The following is a 16,921-nucleotide window of genomic DNA, read 5'->3' as shown; positions in this document are numbered from 1 at the left end:
CTTGAAGTAACGAGAATTGAACTTGATGAAGTACTGTGGAAGCAGATTTAAATATTCTGGATTAATAGGATTAATCTAAGGTGGGATTATCCAATGGCGTAGGTACCTTCCGTCTTCATGTCTAGAATCTTCATTCCAAGCCAAATTTTGAACAACCTTAAGTCAAAGATTATCCCTGATTCTAGATTATTACAATTATTTTATTGTTTTGGTATTTTAGGTTTGACGAAAGCGACATGCGACATGAAGGACCTGAAGCACGTGACCGCGATGGCCGACTACGCCCTTCGGATCAAGGAACAGCTCAGCTACGTCAACCAGCATTCTTTCAACAACTTCCGCATTCGGATCGGTAGATGTTTTCGGCTGTTTTAGTTGTTGTTGTTGTTGTTTTCTAAAGGTGCCTGTTTGCCAGGGATCAACATCGGGCCCGTCGTGGCCGGGGTCATCGGTTCGAGGAAGCCTCAGTTCGACATCTGGAGCAACGCGGTGAACGTGGCGAGCAGGATGGACTCGACGGGGATAGTCGACAAGATCCAGGTGACCCAGGAGGTGTACACGATACTTGCGGCGAGGGGGTACCCGCTCACCTGCAGGGGGACGATACAGGTCAAAGGGAAAGGAGACATGGTCACCTACTTCCTCGAGGGTGGAGCTGCCAATTAACCTCAACATCATCATTAGGACTTTGTTAAAAAACAAAACCTATATTGTCGCGATGACCTTCGAACCCCAACCCCGATGACCCTTGTATCCTCCTCGGCAATATCAGGTTGTGACTGTAAATAACCCTTGGTCAAATTTTTCAACAAAAAAAATCTACTGTCAATTTTAGCCGTTCGGCTTAGCGTTTCGAATTTTACTATAAACGCTTTCATCAGGGTAATAAAAATTTTGTTGGATTTCTTTTTGGGCTGTGACGGTTGAAACGGATTATTGGACCAATTCCACAGAGGAAATGAAGTACGCCGTGTTGAAAACGGATTTTTTTCTATTACACAAATTGGCATCGGGACGGGAGAGAAGCTGGCTGGAATTCTGGAAAAAAGAACGCAACTCCTCATGATTTCATCCAATATTGGTCGGCCTGGTTGAAAAAATTTGGATCAATCTCAAGGATACCTGGAGGTTTTTTCCCAAACATGAACAACAATCACACCCTTCATGGACTCAGTCTAAAAATTCATTACGGTTTCGTCCAATATTGGTCAGATCGTGTAAAATTATTTTGGCCACCGTCATGTTTCCTGTCGTTGTACCCAAAACGCTCCTCACCACAAATTCTGTATTATTGAGACCACTATTGGAAAAATATTTTGGGTCAAATCAAGTTTACCTGGCATTTTTCCAAAAACATTACCATCACTTTTCACCCTTTGCGGATTGTCTGTCCACAAATTCCTTATTTTCTCCCAATATTTGGTTGGATTTGGCACTGCCTGTCCACAATTTCTCACGGCACTTTATGTTTACAATTTTTCATGATTTCATTGAATATCCGGTCGTATTTTATACTATCAGTCCACAAATCGTTACGATTGCATCCAATATTCGGTCGGATTTTGTACTGTCTGTCCACAAATCTTTACTATTGCATCCAATATTTCGACGGGTTTGGGAACTTTATATTCAAAATCCCTTATTATTTTATTAATATTTGGACTGATTTTGTTCTGGTAGTACAAATGTTTGATTGCATTAGGAATCGTCTCCACAAATCTATTTATTATTTGTGCCGGTTTGGGAACTTTCCGTTCAAGATCCTTTATTTTTTCATCCAATATTTGGTCGAATTTTGTACGGCCTGTCTACAATTTCTCATGATTTCATCCAACATTTAGGCGGATTTGGTACTGCCAGCCTACAATTTCTCATGATTTCATTCAATATTTGGTGAGATTTTTGAACTGTCTGTCCACAATTTCTCTTGGTTTTATACAATATTCGGTCGCATTTGGTACAGTATGTTTACAATTTCTCATGGTTTTATCCAATATTGGTCGCACTGTACATCGTATGTCCATAATTTCTCATGGTTTTATCCAATATTCGGTCGGATTTGGTACTGTATGTTTACAATTTCTCATGATTTCATCCAATATTTGGTAAGACTTTTTAACAGTCTGTCCTCAATTTCTGACGGTGTTATCCAATATTGGTCGCACTGTGCATTGTGTGTCCATAATTTCTCATGGTTTTATCAAACATTCGGTCGGATTTGGTACTGTACGTTTACAATTTCCCATGAGTTCATCCAATATTTCGTCAGATTTGGTACGTTTGGTACGTGTACAATTTCTCATGATGGCATCAAATATTTAGTCAGATTTTTGAACTTTCTGTCCACAATTTTTCATGGTATTATCCATTATTGTTCGCATTGTGCACTGTCTGACCACAATTCTCATGGTTTTATCCAACATTTAGTCAAATTTTGTACTGTATGTTTACAATTTCTCATGATTTCATCCAATATTTCGTCGGATTTGGTGTTTGATATGTTTACTATTTCTCATGACTTCATCAAATATTTGGTCAAAGAAGGTATAGTCTGTCGACAATTCTTCACGATTTCATCCAATATTGGTCGGATGTAACAAAATAATTTTGGGTCATGGACAAAATCACCTGTCTCCACAATTCCTCATGATGCTCTCCATATCTGGTTGGATTGGGTATTGTCTGACCACAAATTCTAATCATTTCTTCCAATATTGGTCGGAACAGGTAAACAATTTTGAGTGCCAATGAAATTTACCTGGCATTTTCCCCCCAAATTATAAACACCGATTCTATTCCTTGCAGATTGTCAGTCCACAATTCCTTATCATTTCATCCAATATTTGTCAGATCGAGTAAAGGATCCATGGGTGGATGTCTAGTTTTCTTGACATTTTTCCCAAATTATAATCGTTAATACTACTTGTGAACTGTCTATGCACGATTTCTCACCATTTCTAATTTCTGCGCTTTTTTTCTCCAGCCAAATTCTCGACCCTCCCCCACGCCCTCTTTATGCCAAACGATCAACTTTTTTCCCCTCAAATCTGTATAAAATAAGTATTTTAATATTTATAACTGAAGATATAGTTATAAAATATAAAGTAAAAATATATATGTATGTAAATATAAAAATATATGTCGAAATGGGAAATGTTTTTGTCAATGGCTGTCGAAACCCAATCTGTCGAAAAACGTTGTGTCCACATGTCCACACCTCCGATATTTTTTCAAAATTTTCAAGGAATGAGAGGCGAGGTCGCGACACACAACTGAGGTTACCCCAATGTGATTTGTGTTTGAAAATTTTGAAAGAGAAAGAGAAATTAAAAATAATTAAATAAAATAAAACAAAAAACAACTGGTTTGTTTCAAATTTGTGTAATATTTATATATTTCTCTTCTTCTCCAATTGGTCGTTTTGAATATTTTTCAGGTTTTGTTGTACTATCGTTTCGTTTTTCTAATGGAAATAAACTTATAACTATATTTTTAACGTGTCGCCTAATTTTCGATTACCCATTATTTGACCGTGCTTTCATGACGTGAGAAGAAAATGGTAAGTGTGAGTACAAAAGCCAAAGCCACATTCATTTAGTAATGACAAAAAAGACGAAAAAAATAGCAGTAGATTAGTGACGATTAGAGAAAGTAGCGGTGATTTAGTGATAACGAAAAAAATTGAGAACGTTTCACTGGATTAGTGATCACGAAAAAGATGAGAAAAGTTACAGTGAATTAGTAATCACGGACAAATAAGAGAAAGTAACCGTGGATTAGTTATCTCCAAAAAAGATTAGATATACGAGCAGTGGATTAATGATTACAAAATAATATTATCGAAAAGATCTGTGAATAAGTGATAATGAATAAATTAGAGAAAGTAGGAGTGAATTAATGATAACGAAATAAGATTAGGGATAGGTACAGTAGAATAGCATAGCAAACTATATTTTAAAAAAAGGATCCCTGAATTAATGATAACCGAAAAAATTGAGAACGTTTCAGTCGATTAATGATCACGAAAAAAATGAGACAAGTTACAGAGGATTAGTAATCACATATAAATAAGAGAAAGTAACCGTATATTAATTATCACCAAAAAAGATTAGATATACGAGCAGTGGATTAATGATTACAAAAATATTAACGAAAAGATCTAAATTAGAAGAAAAAGATTAAAGAAAGTAGCCATAAATTAGTAATAACGAAAGACAATTAAAGAGAGTAACAGTGAATTTGTGATAACACCTCATTGAGAGGGATAGAGAGAGAGGGCATTCGGGTCAGTTATGAAAAACGTGGCCTAGAAAACGATCAGTGGATAGTGATAACGTCAGACAATTAGAGAAAGTAACCGTGTATTTGTGATAACAGCTCATTGAGAGGGATAGAGAGAGAGGGCATTCGGGTCAGTTATGAAAAACGTAGCCTAGAAAACGATCAGTGGATTAGTGATAACGACAGACAATTAGAGGAAGTAACCGTGTATTTGTGATAACAGCTCATTGAGAGTGATAGAGAGAAAGGGCATTTGGGTCAGTTAGGAAAAACGTGGCCTAGAGGAACGATCAGTGGATTAGCGACAACGAAAGGGGTTTGGAGGGATAAACAAGGAGAGAGTATAAGTGGATTAAATAATGGTGAAAAGAGCAAATATGAGACCAGAAGTGGGTTAGTGATGTGAATGGCAAGATGAGATTATTGAAGAAGAAATTAGATTAGTGAGATGGAGGGAGGATTAGTGAGCATTATTTTGAGAATATTGTAGGAGGCGTCAATTTTCTTTTCGTTTGCAATGTAAGGGTTAAGGAAGATTGGAGCACATGAGGATTGAGGATGAATTTTTTTTTAATTTTCAAAACCCACATGTGACCGGTGAAGTCCGGCCTGCCAGGGCTGTACGAGGGGGTTCGGTCCATACTGTCCAAATACCCTTATTTCCCAATGGTAAGTTTTTTGTTTTCTTTTTGTTTTTTATCTATTTTTGTTTTGATTTTTTTCACCTTAAACATATGTCGAAAATAAAAAGTTTATAAATACTTAAATGAAAAAACTTTAGATGTTAGCACATGGAGTTTCGGCGTCACTTGTCTATCTGCTGTTAAGGATTTAGCATTAAAAAAAGAGAGAGAGTGAGAGAGAGAAGAAAATAAGAAGAAAATGTTTTCACTTACCCTCCTTCACTAATTCGCTCTTTCTCTCTCGCTAATCCTCTCTTGCTATCACTAATTTCATTCTAATCTACAATATTTTATCTTCTTTATCACTAATCCGCCTGTAATTTCTCTCGTTCTTTCCTAATCTTCCTCTAAACTTCTTCGTTATCACTAATCTTCTCCCTCACACACACTCTCTCTCTTTCTCTCCCTCTCTCTCTCCTCTTCTCAACCTCTTAATCGTCTCATTATCACGAGACATCCCACTGTCTCTAATCTTCTTCCGTTAGCACTAATTCGTTCCTTCTCTTTCCCGCCTTTTTATTCGTCTCATTATCGCTAATCCACTTTTTCTCTCTCCCTCTCTGTCTCTCATTATCACTAATCCCCTCTTACCCTGTCTCTCTAATCTTCTTTCGTTATCACTATTGTTTTCCTTCTCTTTCTCGCCTCCTTATTCGTTTCTCATTATCGCTAATCCACTTTTTCTCTCTCCCTCTCTCTTGTCTCTCATTATCACTAATCCCCTCTTACCCTGTCTCTCTAATCTTCTTCCGTTACAATGAATCCTTTCCTTCTCTTTCTCGCCTTCTTATTTGTCTCTCATTATAACTTTCCACTGCTACCCCCTCTCTCTCTCTCTCTCTCTCTCTCTCTCTCTCTCTCTCTTTCTCTCTCTCCTTCTTATTCGTATTTCATTATCACTACTCCACTGATACTTTCTCTAATCTTTCCTTGTTATCACTAGTACTCTCGACCAAGGCCAATCACAATAAAAAGAAAATAAAGTTTATTTTTTGTTTTAAATTTTTTAATGTTTGTTAAGGTCTCGAGTGAAGAAAAATGTTGTCTATTTCTATTACCGCCTAGATAATCGTAATCGTATGCAATTTGTCGTCGGCCCATATATCGCGGCTGTTCGTCGTCGCCACTATTGTGTCGTTGCCCCCACTTTCGGCGAGATAAAACAAAACAAAAGAGAGAGAGAAAAAAAAACGCCGGCAGATAATTCCAGGCCCTGGCGCGGGATGAATATTCAAACCGTTGTAGCATTAATTCCAGGGTGGGTTCGACGAACCGGGTTAAAAGTGGGTCTGGGTTGGGTTTTTTGATTTTGGACGGGTTTTTTTTTCCAGTCATGCTAGTGTCGAACAGGAGATTCATCCCGGTGATCGTGGAACCGGGTAACTTCTGGTCTCCCGACTCCCCTAAGGTTGTGTACGTCCAGCCGGCCGACCCACTGGCCCCTGGGCGTAACGTCCTGGTCAAGACCGTCTCGCCCGACCTGTCTCGACTCTTCCTCGGCCGAGAAGCACGTCCTCCGAGGGATAGAAAGCCGCCCAGGATCGACTACCCGGCACCCAAGAGGGAGAAGAGAGAGTGGAAGTTCGACGAGTTCGTCGACGACCTCAAGAAAGACTCGGTGAGCCTGGTTTTTGTACAATTTAGATTTTAAAAAGCCTTACGAAATATGCGTCACCAGGTGATAAGCGGTATCAAGGAGGACAAAGTGAACGTGACCAAAGAAGAACCATCGGACGTCTTCACAGAAATCCCACTCACAAAAGAGCCGGAGAGAGAAGAACCCAACCCCATCGCGTTCCTCTTTGACCAGCTCCTGTCCCAAGTCTACACCAAAAAAGTACAAAAGACGTCGAGAAGGAAAAGCGAGCTAATATTCAGTTCTAGTAAAGAAATACAAACTTCACACCTTAAGTCGACCGGACTTCACTTTCTAACTTTTCCAGGCCGGCCTTGGGAAAGCCTCTGCCGTCACAACTCCTGTCCATCGCATTTGGACCGCAGGGTGGTAGATAAGTTTGAAAAGTACTCTAAGGACGATCTCCTGGCATTCAGTGAGTTACAATCTAAAAACCTCGATAAAAGTAAAAATGTGACCTACGTAATAATCAACAGGTTCAGATGAGGTGCGGAAAATCAGAAGGGAATTCGAGGAGAGGATTAGAACAGCCGGGAACTGGCTGGCGGCCGAGCTACAAGACAAGGACATGCTCACCACAGATCAGGAGGGCCTGTGCGGCCTCATAACCGCCTTCCTCCAAGCGAATTCCAGCAAAACAAGTAAGACTAATGATTTTGAGGAAAAGGAAATAGCGAGATCGGACGGACTCAAAAACTAGAATAACAGTAACTTTAGATCCACTACTCTGTTTTTCCAGACCAAAAAAAAAATGTGAGAGTCCTATATTGTTCCCTCTCTAAAACACCTTTTTCAACAAATAAGACATGTAAAATGTCAAAAATATGTCTGATTAAGGTTATGGTTTGCTTGGTTAGGCAGGGAAGAGCAGTAGTTAAGCCCAAGGGAACATTTCCTTCATAATGTTTTCTCTTTACAAATTTTATTCTAGCCTACAAGACACTATAAAAACCAAAAATATGCTTGATTCACGTTCAAACATAAAGCATGGTTTCTTGGTTAGGCAGGAACGTAAGTAATAGGCCTAAGAGTATTTCTTCATGTTGTTCTCGCCTTACAAATTTTCTTTCTGCCCGTAAGACACTATAAAAACCAAAAATATGCCTGATCAACGTTCAGGCATATACCATGGTTACTTGGTTAGGCAGGAAGGTACAGTAGTAGGTCTCAGGTTATTCCCTTCATGCTGTTCTCACACACCATAAAGCCAGAACCAGAATCATACACATTTGTAGTATTTATGGGATGAAACATATTTGTGAAATGTATCATGTCTTATAGGTTAAAAAATGTACGTAAAGAGAGAAGAGTAGGAAGAAAACGTACCCTTGTGCCAAGTATCTTATTTTCCTTCTTTCCTGCCCACCCAAGTAACCATAGACTATGCCAGAATCTTATTTTTTTTAAACTCATTTGAAGATTACCTTATACCCTGCTATTGTTTTTCATCGCCGAACTATGAAAACCATGCCATTTGCCATTATCTTAAAGACGCATATTTTCGGTTTTTATAGTGTCTTATGGGCTAAGACAATAATTGTAAGGAGAGAACAGTATGAGAGAAACGTAACCTTGGGCCAACTACTGTCCTTTCCTGTTAATCCAAGCAACCATGACATATGCCAGAACCTTAATGACACAATTTTTGGTTTGTTAATTCCCTTATGGACTAAAACAATAATTATAAAGAGAGAACAGTATGAGAGAAACGTTACGTTTGACCAACTACTGTCCTTTCCCGCTTAAGTACAATACCGTAGCATATGCCAGAACCTTAATGATAGATATTTTTGGTTAGTTAATTGCCTTATGTGATGAGAGAAAATATGTAAAGAGAGAACAATATAGGGCTGAGTACGTACCCTTGCGCCAATTACTGTAATCTGCGCAATGCACCAAACGCGTATGTGGTTAATATTTCAAGATTTTTTTTTTTTTTTAAGTACGTTTTGAGGTGATGTAGGTCGGTTTTGGGATTTCGCGGGTGTTCACTCCTGCGGGTTATGTTTATTTTTTAATTGTCAAACCTTCCGCTCGTCCACCCACCCCCGAAGTTGTCGCGGAGGTGGTCTTTGCCGTTGCGGGGGCGTAAAATCAATAAAGTCCCGGAGCGCAGGCCCCCAGCCGCCGTCCCTCAGAGAAGGTTAAAGACTCAAACTGTAACCGGACTGAACACGGCCGCGTTTTGTGGTTGTCCTCGTCGCCATTTCCTCGTTCAACGGGACGCCAGTGTTACAATGTGAACTGGCACGGCGTCGTCGAGAAGGTGCGCTTGGATGAGCGGGATACTCAACTCCCTCAAGTCCCACCTGGCCGGGACGAGCCAGTCAGGTGAGTCCGTGCATTAAACTTAAACAAAACTTTCAACTACTTTAAAGCACAGTTGTTTTCATCCCCTTGATGATAGACGAGGGTGGGGATCATCCTAAACTACGGTCTGCCTATGCGGTATGCCAGTCCTCCTGACCCAGTAAAACCCATCGACCGTTCGGATTTTCCCCGTGATCCCTCTAAGCACTCAGCTGCCTTATAACCCAGATCGCCCAATTGTAAATAATGTGAAAAAACCGAGGGTAAACAAGGTAATCGGACCGATGGCCGGGCTTGATCCGTAGAAGCTCTAGAAAATCACTTAAACCTTCTTAAAGAATCGATAAGGACGAAAAAGAACATACTAGCCAGAAAAAAACCGGGGTTAATCGACTGCAACTAGGGAGAGAGAGAGAGAGAGAGAACAGGCCACGAGATCATCCGTGCTTAATCCCCTTTAAGTACGAAGGATTAAACCCCAAGGACCTTTTTTCATGCCCTTGGGACCAAGCGAGCACCGCGTATCTTTTTTTCAAGCAAAATATTAAAAAACTAATTTTGCATTAATCCCCTGACATGCAAAAAAATCAATCTCCGGCACAATTTCAGTGAAATAAATTCAAATTGTTGCGTGAATGCTACTACATGAACGATATGTCAATGTTGACATTGAAACATGTGACGACCTTAACAAAAAAATTCTATATTCTCCAGTTGTTGAAACGTAAAATCCCACATGAAATTAAACATTATGCACAATATTGAAATGTAAACAACATAATGAACCTCACATACGTTATATTGCTATATCGAAACGTAAATCTTTCAATAATGATATTTCATCAATGTGTCATAAATGAAATAACGACATTTTTAGTCGTTTTTATTTTCTATATTGAAATTTATATCCTACATGAACAACATAATGAACCTTGTTTATATTACCTGCTTATATTGAAACATAAATTTTGCTTAAACTACATTGAAATTTATTTCCTACATGAACAACATAATGAACCGTATTTACATTATGTGTTTCTATTGAATCCTAAATCTTGCTTAAACGACATTTATAATCGTTGTTGTTTTCTTTATTGAACTTTATGCCCTACACAAACAACATAACCAACCTTATTTACATTGTGTTTATATTGAAATTTACATTTTGCTTAAACGACATTTTTAATCGTTGTTCTTTTTTACGTTGAAATTAATGTCCTACATGAATAACATAATGAACCGTATTTACTTTATCTGTTTATATTGAAACCTAAATCTTGCTTAAACGACATTTTTAATCGTTGTTCTTTTTTTACGTTGAAATTAATGTCCTACATGAATAACATAATGAACCGTATTTACTTTATCTGTTTATATTGAAACCTAAATCTTGCTTAAACGACATTTTTAATCGTTGTTCTTTTTTTACGTTGAAATTTATGTCCTACATGAACAACATAATGAACCGTATTTACTTTATCTGTTTATATTGAAACCTAAATCTTGCTTAAACGACATTTTTAATTGTTATTATTTTTTTACGTTGAAATTTATGTCCTACATGAATAACATAATGAACCGTATTTACTTTATCTGTTTATATTGAAACCTAAATCTTGCTTAAACGACATTTTTAATTGTTATTATTTTTTTACGTTGAAATTTATGTCCTACACGAACAACATAATGAACAGTATTTCCATTATGTGGCTATATTGAAACTTGAAACTTCCATGATGAACACTGAATAGTTTTGTTGTTGGATTTAAACGTATGCCCGACATAATGACCTATGTGCATTGAAACTTAAACGTTCTCAATTAAATCTACATTATGTAGGCTGACGGCCAAATTGCAGTTTTAATTACTCCCAGTTTTTTTTATGAATGCGCCGTGCCGTCCTAATCGTTGCATCGCGTTAAGTAATAGCGAAAGTTTGAGTGGTGAGGATTAGTGAGAGCATGCTTGAGTAGTATTAGAGAAAGATTGAGTGGAGATTATAGAGGAAGGGAGAGGTGGTGGTGGTGGTGGTGGTGGTGGTGGTGGTGGTGGTGGTGTGTGTGTGTGTGTGTGTGTGTGTGTGTGTGTGTGTGTGTGTGTGTGTGTGTGTGTGTGTATGTGTGTGTGTGTGAACCCTGATGTTCGACCGGCTACGGGTCACTTGCCTTCGAACCCGGCTCTAGGAGATCCGAGGTGTTATTGGGATAATAACTCTAATATTTTTTGGTGCATTTTTTATTGTTCAGTTTGTACTGGGTGGTTAGGGTGTTTTTTTTCCAACTTCCGCTCGACAAAAGAGTGACGGTTATAAGTTATACCTTTCGATGGTTGAAAGGAGAAACTGACTTTTTGATTGGACGCCAAGGGGGCTGGGGGTCCGGGCGGTATCGCTTATTCCGTGTTATATTTTGTCTTCGTCTTTCCAGGGGACGACGCTAGGCTCAGGTTCTCCATCAGCCCTGTCACGACCGACCAGTCGGGATTCCAGGAGTGGGCCAGGGCAATGAGGATGGTCGCAAGGCTGCCGGACGGCGTACCGGCGCACTTCAGGAAAAACGTGAGCAGCAGACTCAACTTCTTTAATCGTCTTGGTATCTAAGAAAATAGATGCCCTGGCATGTCATGACCTGATGACCTCATTGTTAAAAAACAGGAGCGCAACCTGGACATCTCTCTCTTTCTGTTGATGTCCTTCTCTTCTAAGGTCTAATTAATTAATTTTTCCTTTAACAGCTATGGCTTAGCCTCGCTGAACGACACCTTAACACCAAAGGTCATACGAACTGGCAGGCGACGGAGCGCAGGCTGTTTTCCGAGACGACCTCGTCTGAGGACCGCGAGCTGAGCGTGCAGATTGTCAAGGTGAGAAAGTCATCCTGGATTAGAACCCCAAGAATTACCGGGCGTGGTGATAATCACGTGATCATTTTTTCTTCCTCTTCTAGGACCTCCACAGGACCGGATGTTCGCTGTTCTGCGGCGCTACCGGCCAGCACAACCAGGCCGTCCTGAAAAGAGTCTTGCTCGCCTATGCTAGGTGGAACAAGAACGTCGGCTATTGTCAGGTAAATATCGTCACCCATTTTCCGCCAAGGGGTGAAACAATGAGATTAAAATCGAGCCCTTTTGTCTGTTGGCTGACAGGGCCTTAACATGCTCGCCGCCCTCATTCTCCAGGTGATGCAGGGATCCCAGAGCGCAACCGTCAAAGTCAGTATTTTATTCATTTTATATTTTAAACTTAAGAAAACCAAAAACGAAAAGTTACAGAAATTAAATGGCAATTGTACGATAACCACCCTAGGAAAGGTGGAAAGGTCGAAAATAGGTCGTCATGTGTTACGTGGCTGGACTTAGAGGATGGATAAAGTAGATCCAAAATTGTATATGACTTTAGTAATGTCGTCGAATGAGGCATACAGGTTGTTGGTAGAACCAAATTGGTTGTTTGGTGAAACCATGTCATAGAAACTCTAGGGTTAGCGGGATGTAAAGGTTCAATTTTGGTCTCATGTGACAAATGAATATACTTGGAAGATGCATTAGGTAGGCCCAAAATGGGATATGACTATAGCACTGTCGTTGGACTGGATGTACAGGTGGTTGAGGTATCAAATTAAATGGGGTGGGTCAAAATACTAGAGAATGCAGTTTGGTAGAAGACCTGAAAATTACGAAAATTCTATAAATGTCGAGCTATGCCATGGTGTCATGGCTATGATGTGTTTTGAAGGTTATAAAGATCCAAAATTGGTCGCCATGACTCATATGTGACTAGACTTAGAAGATGCATTAGGAAGACCCAATATGGGATAAGATTTGAGCAGTTTCGTTCAACTGGACGTACAGGTGGTTGGGGCTGACCGACAAAGGATGCATGTTAGGTTAGGTAAAATACTAGAGGATGCAGTTTGATCGAAGAATTTGGAAGAACCAACATTCGATTAATGTTGAGCTATGTCCTAACACTAAGCCTAAGGTGCGGTGAGAAGTTGGGTAGGTCCGAAACCGGAAGTGACTTCAGCAATGTCAGAATATTAGAGGATGCAGTTTGGCAGAAGAACTGGGAAGAGAAAAAATTTGATGCATGTTGAGCTATACGCCAAGACCACGCTGTATTTGGAAGGTTGTAAAAATCTAAAATTGGTCGTCATGTCTAGTATAACTAGAATTGAAGATGCATAGGTGGACCCAATATGGGGTGTGGGTTTAGTTATGTCGTTCAACTGGGCTACAGGTAGTTGAGGTTGACCAAATTTGGATGCAGGTTTGGCTAAGTCAAAATAGTTGAAGATGCAGCTTGATCAAAGCTATGTCATAATACAAGTTTACAGGATGATGGCAAGTCAAAACTTCGGAAATTACAGAATACTAGAATATGCGGCTGAAGAACCAACAAGAAAAAAATTTCGACGCAATTAGGTAGACTAACTTTGGCAGGATGATGGATAGAACCAATTTTGGAACTTAGTCATGGAATTTTTGTTTGGTTGCGTGGACCATCTTACAACTGCCACTTTATTTTGTGACTTTCAAGGTGATGATCTACCTTATCGAGGGAGTCCTACCCGAGAGCTACTTCGGCAACAACCTCCGCGGACTTTCAGTCGATATGGCCGTTTTCAGAGATCTTCTGAAACTGAAGGTCCCCGAACTGTCCCGCCACCTCGACCAGCTCCAGCAGGAGAGCAAGGACTCGGGGACGAGCTACGAGCCGCCACTCTGCGACGTGTTCACAATGCAATGGTTCCTGACTCTCTTTTCGACCTGCTTGCCCCAGTCGACCGTCCTGCGCGTCTGGGACCTCGTCTTCCTCGAAGGAGACCAGATACTGCTGAGGACTGCGCTCGCCATATGGGATACCCTTTCTGAGTAGATTTTTTTTTATTTATCCCGTATTAAAAACGTGCGACTAATTGATCTTTTTGCTTTTGAAAAAGGAGGATGATGGCAGTGAGGAGTGCGGACGAGTTCTACAGCATCATGGCAGTACTAACCAGGGAGATGATGGAGTTTGGACTCATGGAGCCGAACAATCTCATAAAGGTTTTATTTGTCTCATCTCAAGAATAAAACAGATTTTTGAAAAAAAATTCAAAATTGCCCGAAGGTCATCGATAGAATGTCGACTCCGGAGGTGACCGAGCTGAGGGAGAAGTACGTATTCAACATCTCACCTTGGGCTGTCAGTACAGTAGCCAAGATGGGGCTGAAACTCTTCTATCCTGACACTTACGACCAAGCAGCAGGTAAATCGAGATTCACATAACCTCAAAACACGCACCTTTCAACCCTGAATGTGACTTCTTCTGTAACCGAACTTCTATTTTACATTTTTACTTGTGAATAACCTACCAGTGTTATTTACAGGAGGTGATGATCTCAGACAGTCTGACGTCAAGATGACGCCTTTTTCCAACCACCCGGACAGGGAGAAGATCGCTTTGGACATTAGCGCTTTGAAGAGGCAGTACTGGAAGCTCAGGGAACGACAGCGCCAGGCGCATATTATCTTATCAGGTTGGAATTTTTTATTAGGTTTTTTCTGTAACCTTGTGGGCTTTGTCAGCTTGCAGAAGCGAGACCCTTGCGACTGGCAATTCGCCGGCTTTGAACCATCTCCTCCTTGGTAAGAGAGCACTCCTCTCGGCCAAGGGTAGGAAGATAGAAGGCGCTATACCAATGCTGGACAAGAAGAGGGAGACGAGGGACCCCAGGGGCCAAACCCTGCACTGGAAAGATGCCGGAAGAGGTAAAGATTCGAGATTGGTGTGAAAGGTATCAATTTTTTGTGTTTTTGAAGATGGTTCTAGGTCGCCGTCGCCTTCTTCGAGTTCCAGTTCGTCATCGTCGACCGAGCTGTGCGATTCGAGCGATTCGGACAACTCGACGGACGAGAGGTTGACAAAAGACGATGAGAAAATCGAAGAAGAACCACCAAGGAAGGGCGAGGAGGACAGGACGTTAGATAACGTCAAAAAAGAGAGGAGGAAGTCGGAAATCGCCCTTCTCCAGATACTCCAGGTAAGAGCTCACACAGCGAAACTTCTTCACACCCTCACCCTCCCCTTATGTACAGGAGAACTCCGAGATACTCCAGAGGATCCAGAGCCACAGGATTGACGAGCCGGAAGACATCAGGGAGATAAGGAGGAAGTACAGCCGTGTCTCGTTCGACCCCGGACCCTCGGACCAGGGTTCGTCAGGGACGACGACATCGCCCCCCGGGTCGCCAAGTGCCCGACCCCAGCCACTACCGGACCTGCCGAGGTTCTCGCCTTTCCCAACCAAGTCGCCTCGGAAGAAGGAAGTCGGGATCGGTCTTGGCCTCTATTCCTCCCAGGACTCATAAAAATAACCTTTTTTCAATAAAAAGACAATAAAAAAACATTAGGCGAAAACAACCTAGCTGCTTAAAAACGACTTTCCGTCTAAAGTCAATTTTTCTCCACAAAATTGAAGATTTTTCTCTAACAAAAAGTAATAATTCTAACTGTATATATATTGACTGATAATATATTTTGTTCGATTGACGTTTTATTACCTAGAAACGTTTTGGTTTTCTCTCTCATTTCACCATAACCCATTTAGGGTGCTGCAAACTAGATTGAGAAGGTCAGGTATACAGTATAACCTACTTTAAAGGTTAAAATGAGATTTATAACTTAACAAATTTCAACATAGGTTACATCCCAGCTGTATAACATAACCAGGTCCATGGGCAAAATGAACACCCATGTAAAACATACTTTATATCTTAAAAACCGTGTTTAATATTCTCCGTAGGTTGGAACATTAACATAACCTACTTTGTATGTTTAAAACCAAAGTATAGGCTTTTTTTATACATTAAACTTCAAGCACGACATACTTTGTAGGTTAAAAAACCGTTTAATATTCTTCACAGATTGAAACATTAACATACCTACTTTGTATGTTTAAAGCCAAAGTATAAGCTCCTTTTATAGATTAAACCTTCAAACAAAGATACTTTATAGGTTAAAAACCGTGTTTAATATTCTTCATAGTAGTTCCAAAGTATAAGGCTTTTTTTATAGATTAAACTTCAAGGACGAGATACTTTGTAGATTAAAACCAGGTTTAATATTCTCCATAGAATGAAACATTAACATAACCTACTTTTTATGTTTAAAGCAAAAGTATGAGCTTCTTTTATAGATTACAACTTTAAGCACGACATAATTTGTCGATTAAATACGCAAGAAAAAAACTCTTTACAAACATTAAAACCAAATTAAAACGTACTTCATACGGTAAAATCTATTATAAGTCTAACTATAGGTAAAAACTTCAAACACGAAATATTACGATTATAGTTTGTGGCATTAGAAAAAAACTCAAGTATACCCTTCTTTCATAGATTGAAATGTATACGTTTAAAACCAAAGTATAACCTTCTTTTATGGTGAAATTTTTAGATTTAAAACCAACGTATAACCTTCGTTATGGAAAGAACACCCATATACTATGTAAATCTTCAGTTCCATTTTATACAGAAACTTACGCACTTTATTTTACCCTTAAAGTATATTTTAACAATTTTAAAAAGTTTCAAGTAGTCAAAAAAGTTTAAAACTTCGCGTACGACATACTTTGTAGGTAAGTAAAATCCTCTTTATAGATTGAAACATCATGCAAGACCTACTTCGTAGGTATAAGCCCCAAGTACAGCCTTATTTATCGATAATAAAAACACCTCTATAGCTTACTTTATAGGTTAAATAACATGTGTAACTTCTTTTATATGTTGAAACTCCATGTATGACCTACTTTGTAAGTTTAAAGCCCAAGTATAACCTTCTTTATAGAATTAAAACTGAGTATAACCTGCTTTGAATGTTATGACTTCAATATAACCTTCATATTAATTTACAATCTCAAGTATTTATTGAAATGTACACTCACGTAAAATATACTTTGTAGGTTTAAAATAATATAATCTTCTTCCCAATTTTAATCGTCTTTATAGATTGAAGCATCATGCAAGATA

General features: G+C 39.5%; 3 protein-coding genes across 8 annotated transcripts in view; 2 read left to right on the top strand and 1 right to left on the bottom strand.

Moving 5' to 3' along the window:
- Positions 1–3,318, top strand: part of LOC106671898 (adenylate cyclase type 6) — an 80,067-nt gene extending 76,749 nt beyond the window's left edge. For 4 of the 5 annotated variants that reach the window (XM_014402866.2, XM_024227466.1, XM_024227470.1 and 1 more), the window contains 2 exons: positions 221–352; positions 416–3,318. In XM_014402866.2, the coding sequence (XP_014258352.1) occupies positions 221–352; positions 416–666 (383 nt within the window). In that variant the 3' untranslated portion in view covers positions 667–3,318. Of the gene's footprint in view, positions 1–220 lie in introns of all 5 variants that reach the window. The other variant, XM_024227472.1, reaches the window with a different exon arrangement.
- LOC106671952 overlaps positions 1–16,921 on the bottom strand; it is a 35,412-nt gene that overhangs the window by 14,449 nt on the left and 4,042 nt on the right. The gene's annotated exons all lie outside the window — the stretch shown is intronic.
- On the top strand, positions 4,784–15,443 carry LOC106671901 (TBC1 domain family member 30-like). Of its 2 annotated transcripts, none has more exons than XM_014402872.2 (16): positions 4,784–4,950; positions 6,296–6,582; positions 6,643–6,847; positions 6,908–7,015; positions 7,077–7,241; positions 11,337–11,467; positions 11,644–11,772; positions 11,856–11,975; positions 12,055–12,120; positions 13,448–13,782; positions 13,851–13,956; positions 14,021–14,159; positions 14,281–14,430; positions 14,480–14,662; positions 14,714–14,934; positions 14,990–15,443. In XM_014402872.2, the coding sequence occupies exons 1-16, from the start codon at positions 4,827–4,829 to the stop codon at positions 15,260–15,262; spliced, it is 2,742 nt and encodes a 913-aa protein (XP_014258358.2). In that variant the 5' UTR covers positions 4,784–4,826; the 3' UTR covers positions 15,263–15,443. The 2 variants fall into 2 exon arrangements, with proteins under 2 accessions (XP_014258358.2, XP_024083249.1); XM_024227481.1 differs by lacking the exon at positions 4,784–4,950 and adding an exon at positions 6,123–6,222.

This window comes from Cimex lectularius, unplaced genomic scaffold (assembly GCF_000648675.2).
Source record: "Cimex lectularius strain Harlan isolate CLEC.00 unplaced genomic scaffold, Clec_2.1 scaffold14, whole genome shotgun sequence".
Taxonomy (NCBI): Eukaryota; Metazoa; Arthropoda; class Insecta; order Hemiptera; family Cimicidae; genus Cimex; species Cimex lectularius.
Note: the sequence above shows the minus strand (reverse complement) of the source record. Positions and strands in the feature narration are given on the sequence as shown.

Bases quoted from the DNA above. Each gene is read 5' to 3' on its own strand.
- LOC106671901 (XM_014402872.2), top strand. From the start codon at position 4,827: ATGAGGATTGAGGATGAATTTTTTTTTAATTTTCAAAACCCACATGTG. The intron at 6,583-6,642 runs GTGAGCCTGGTT...ATGCGTCACCAG, and splicing joins ACGACCTCAAGAAAGACTCG to GTGATAAGCGGTATCAAGGA. The intron at 7,242-11,336 runs GTAAGACTAATG...TCGTCTTTCCAG, and splicing joins AGCGAATTCCAGCAAAACAA to GGGACGACGCTAGGCTCAGG.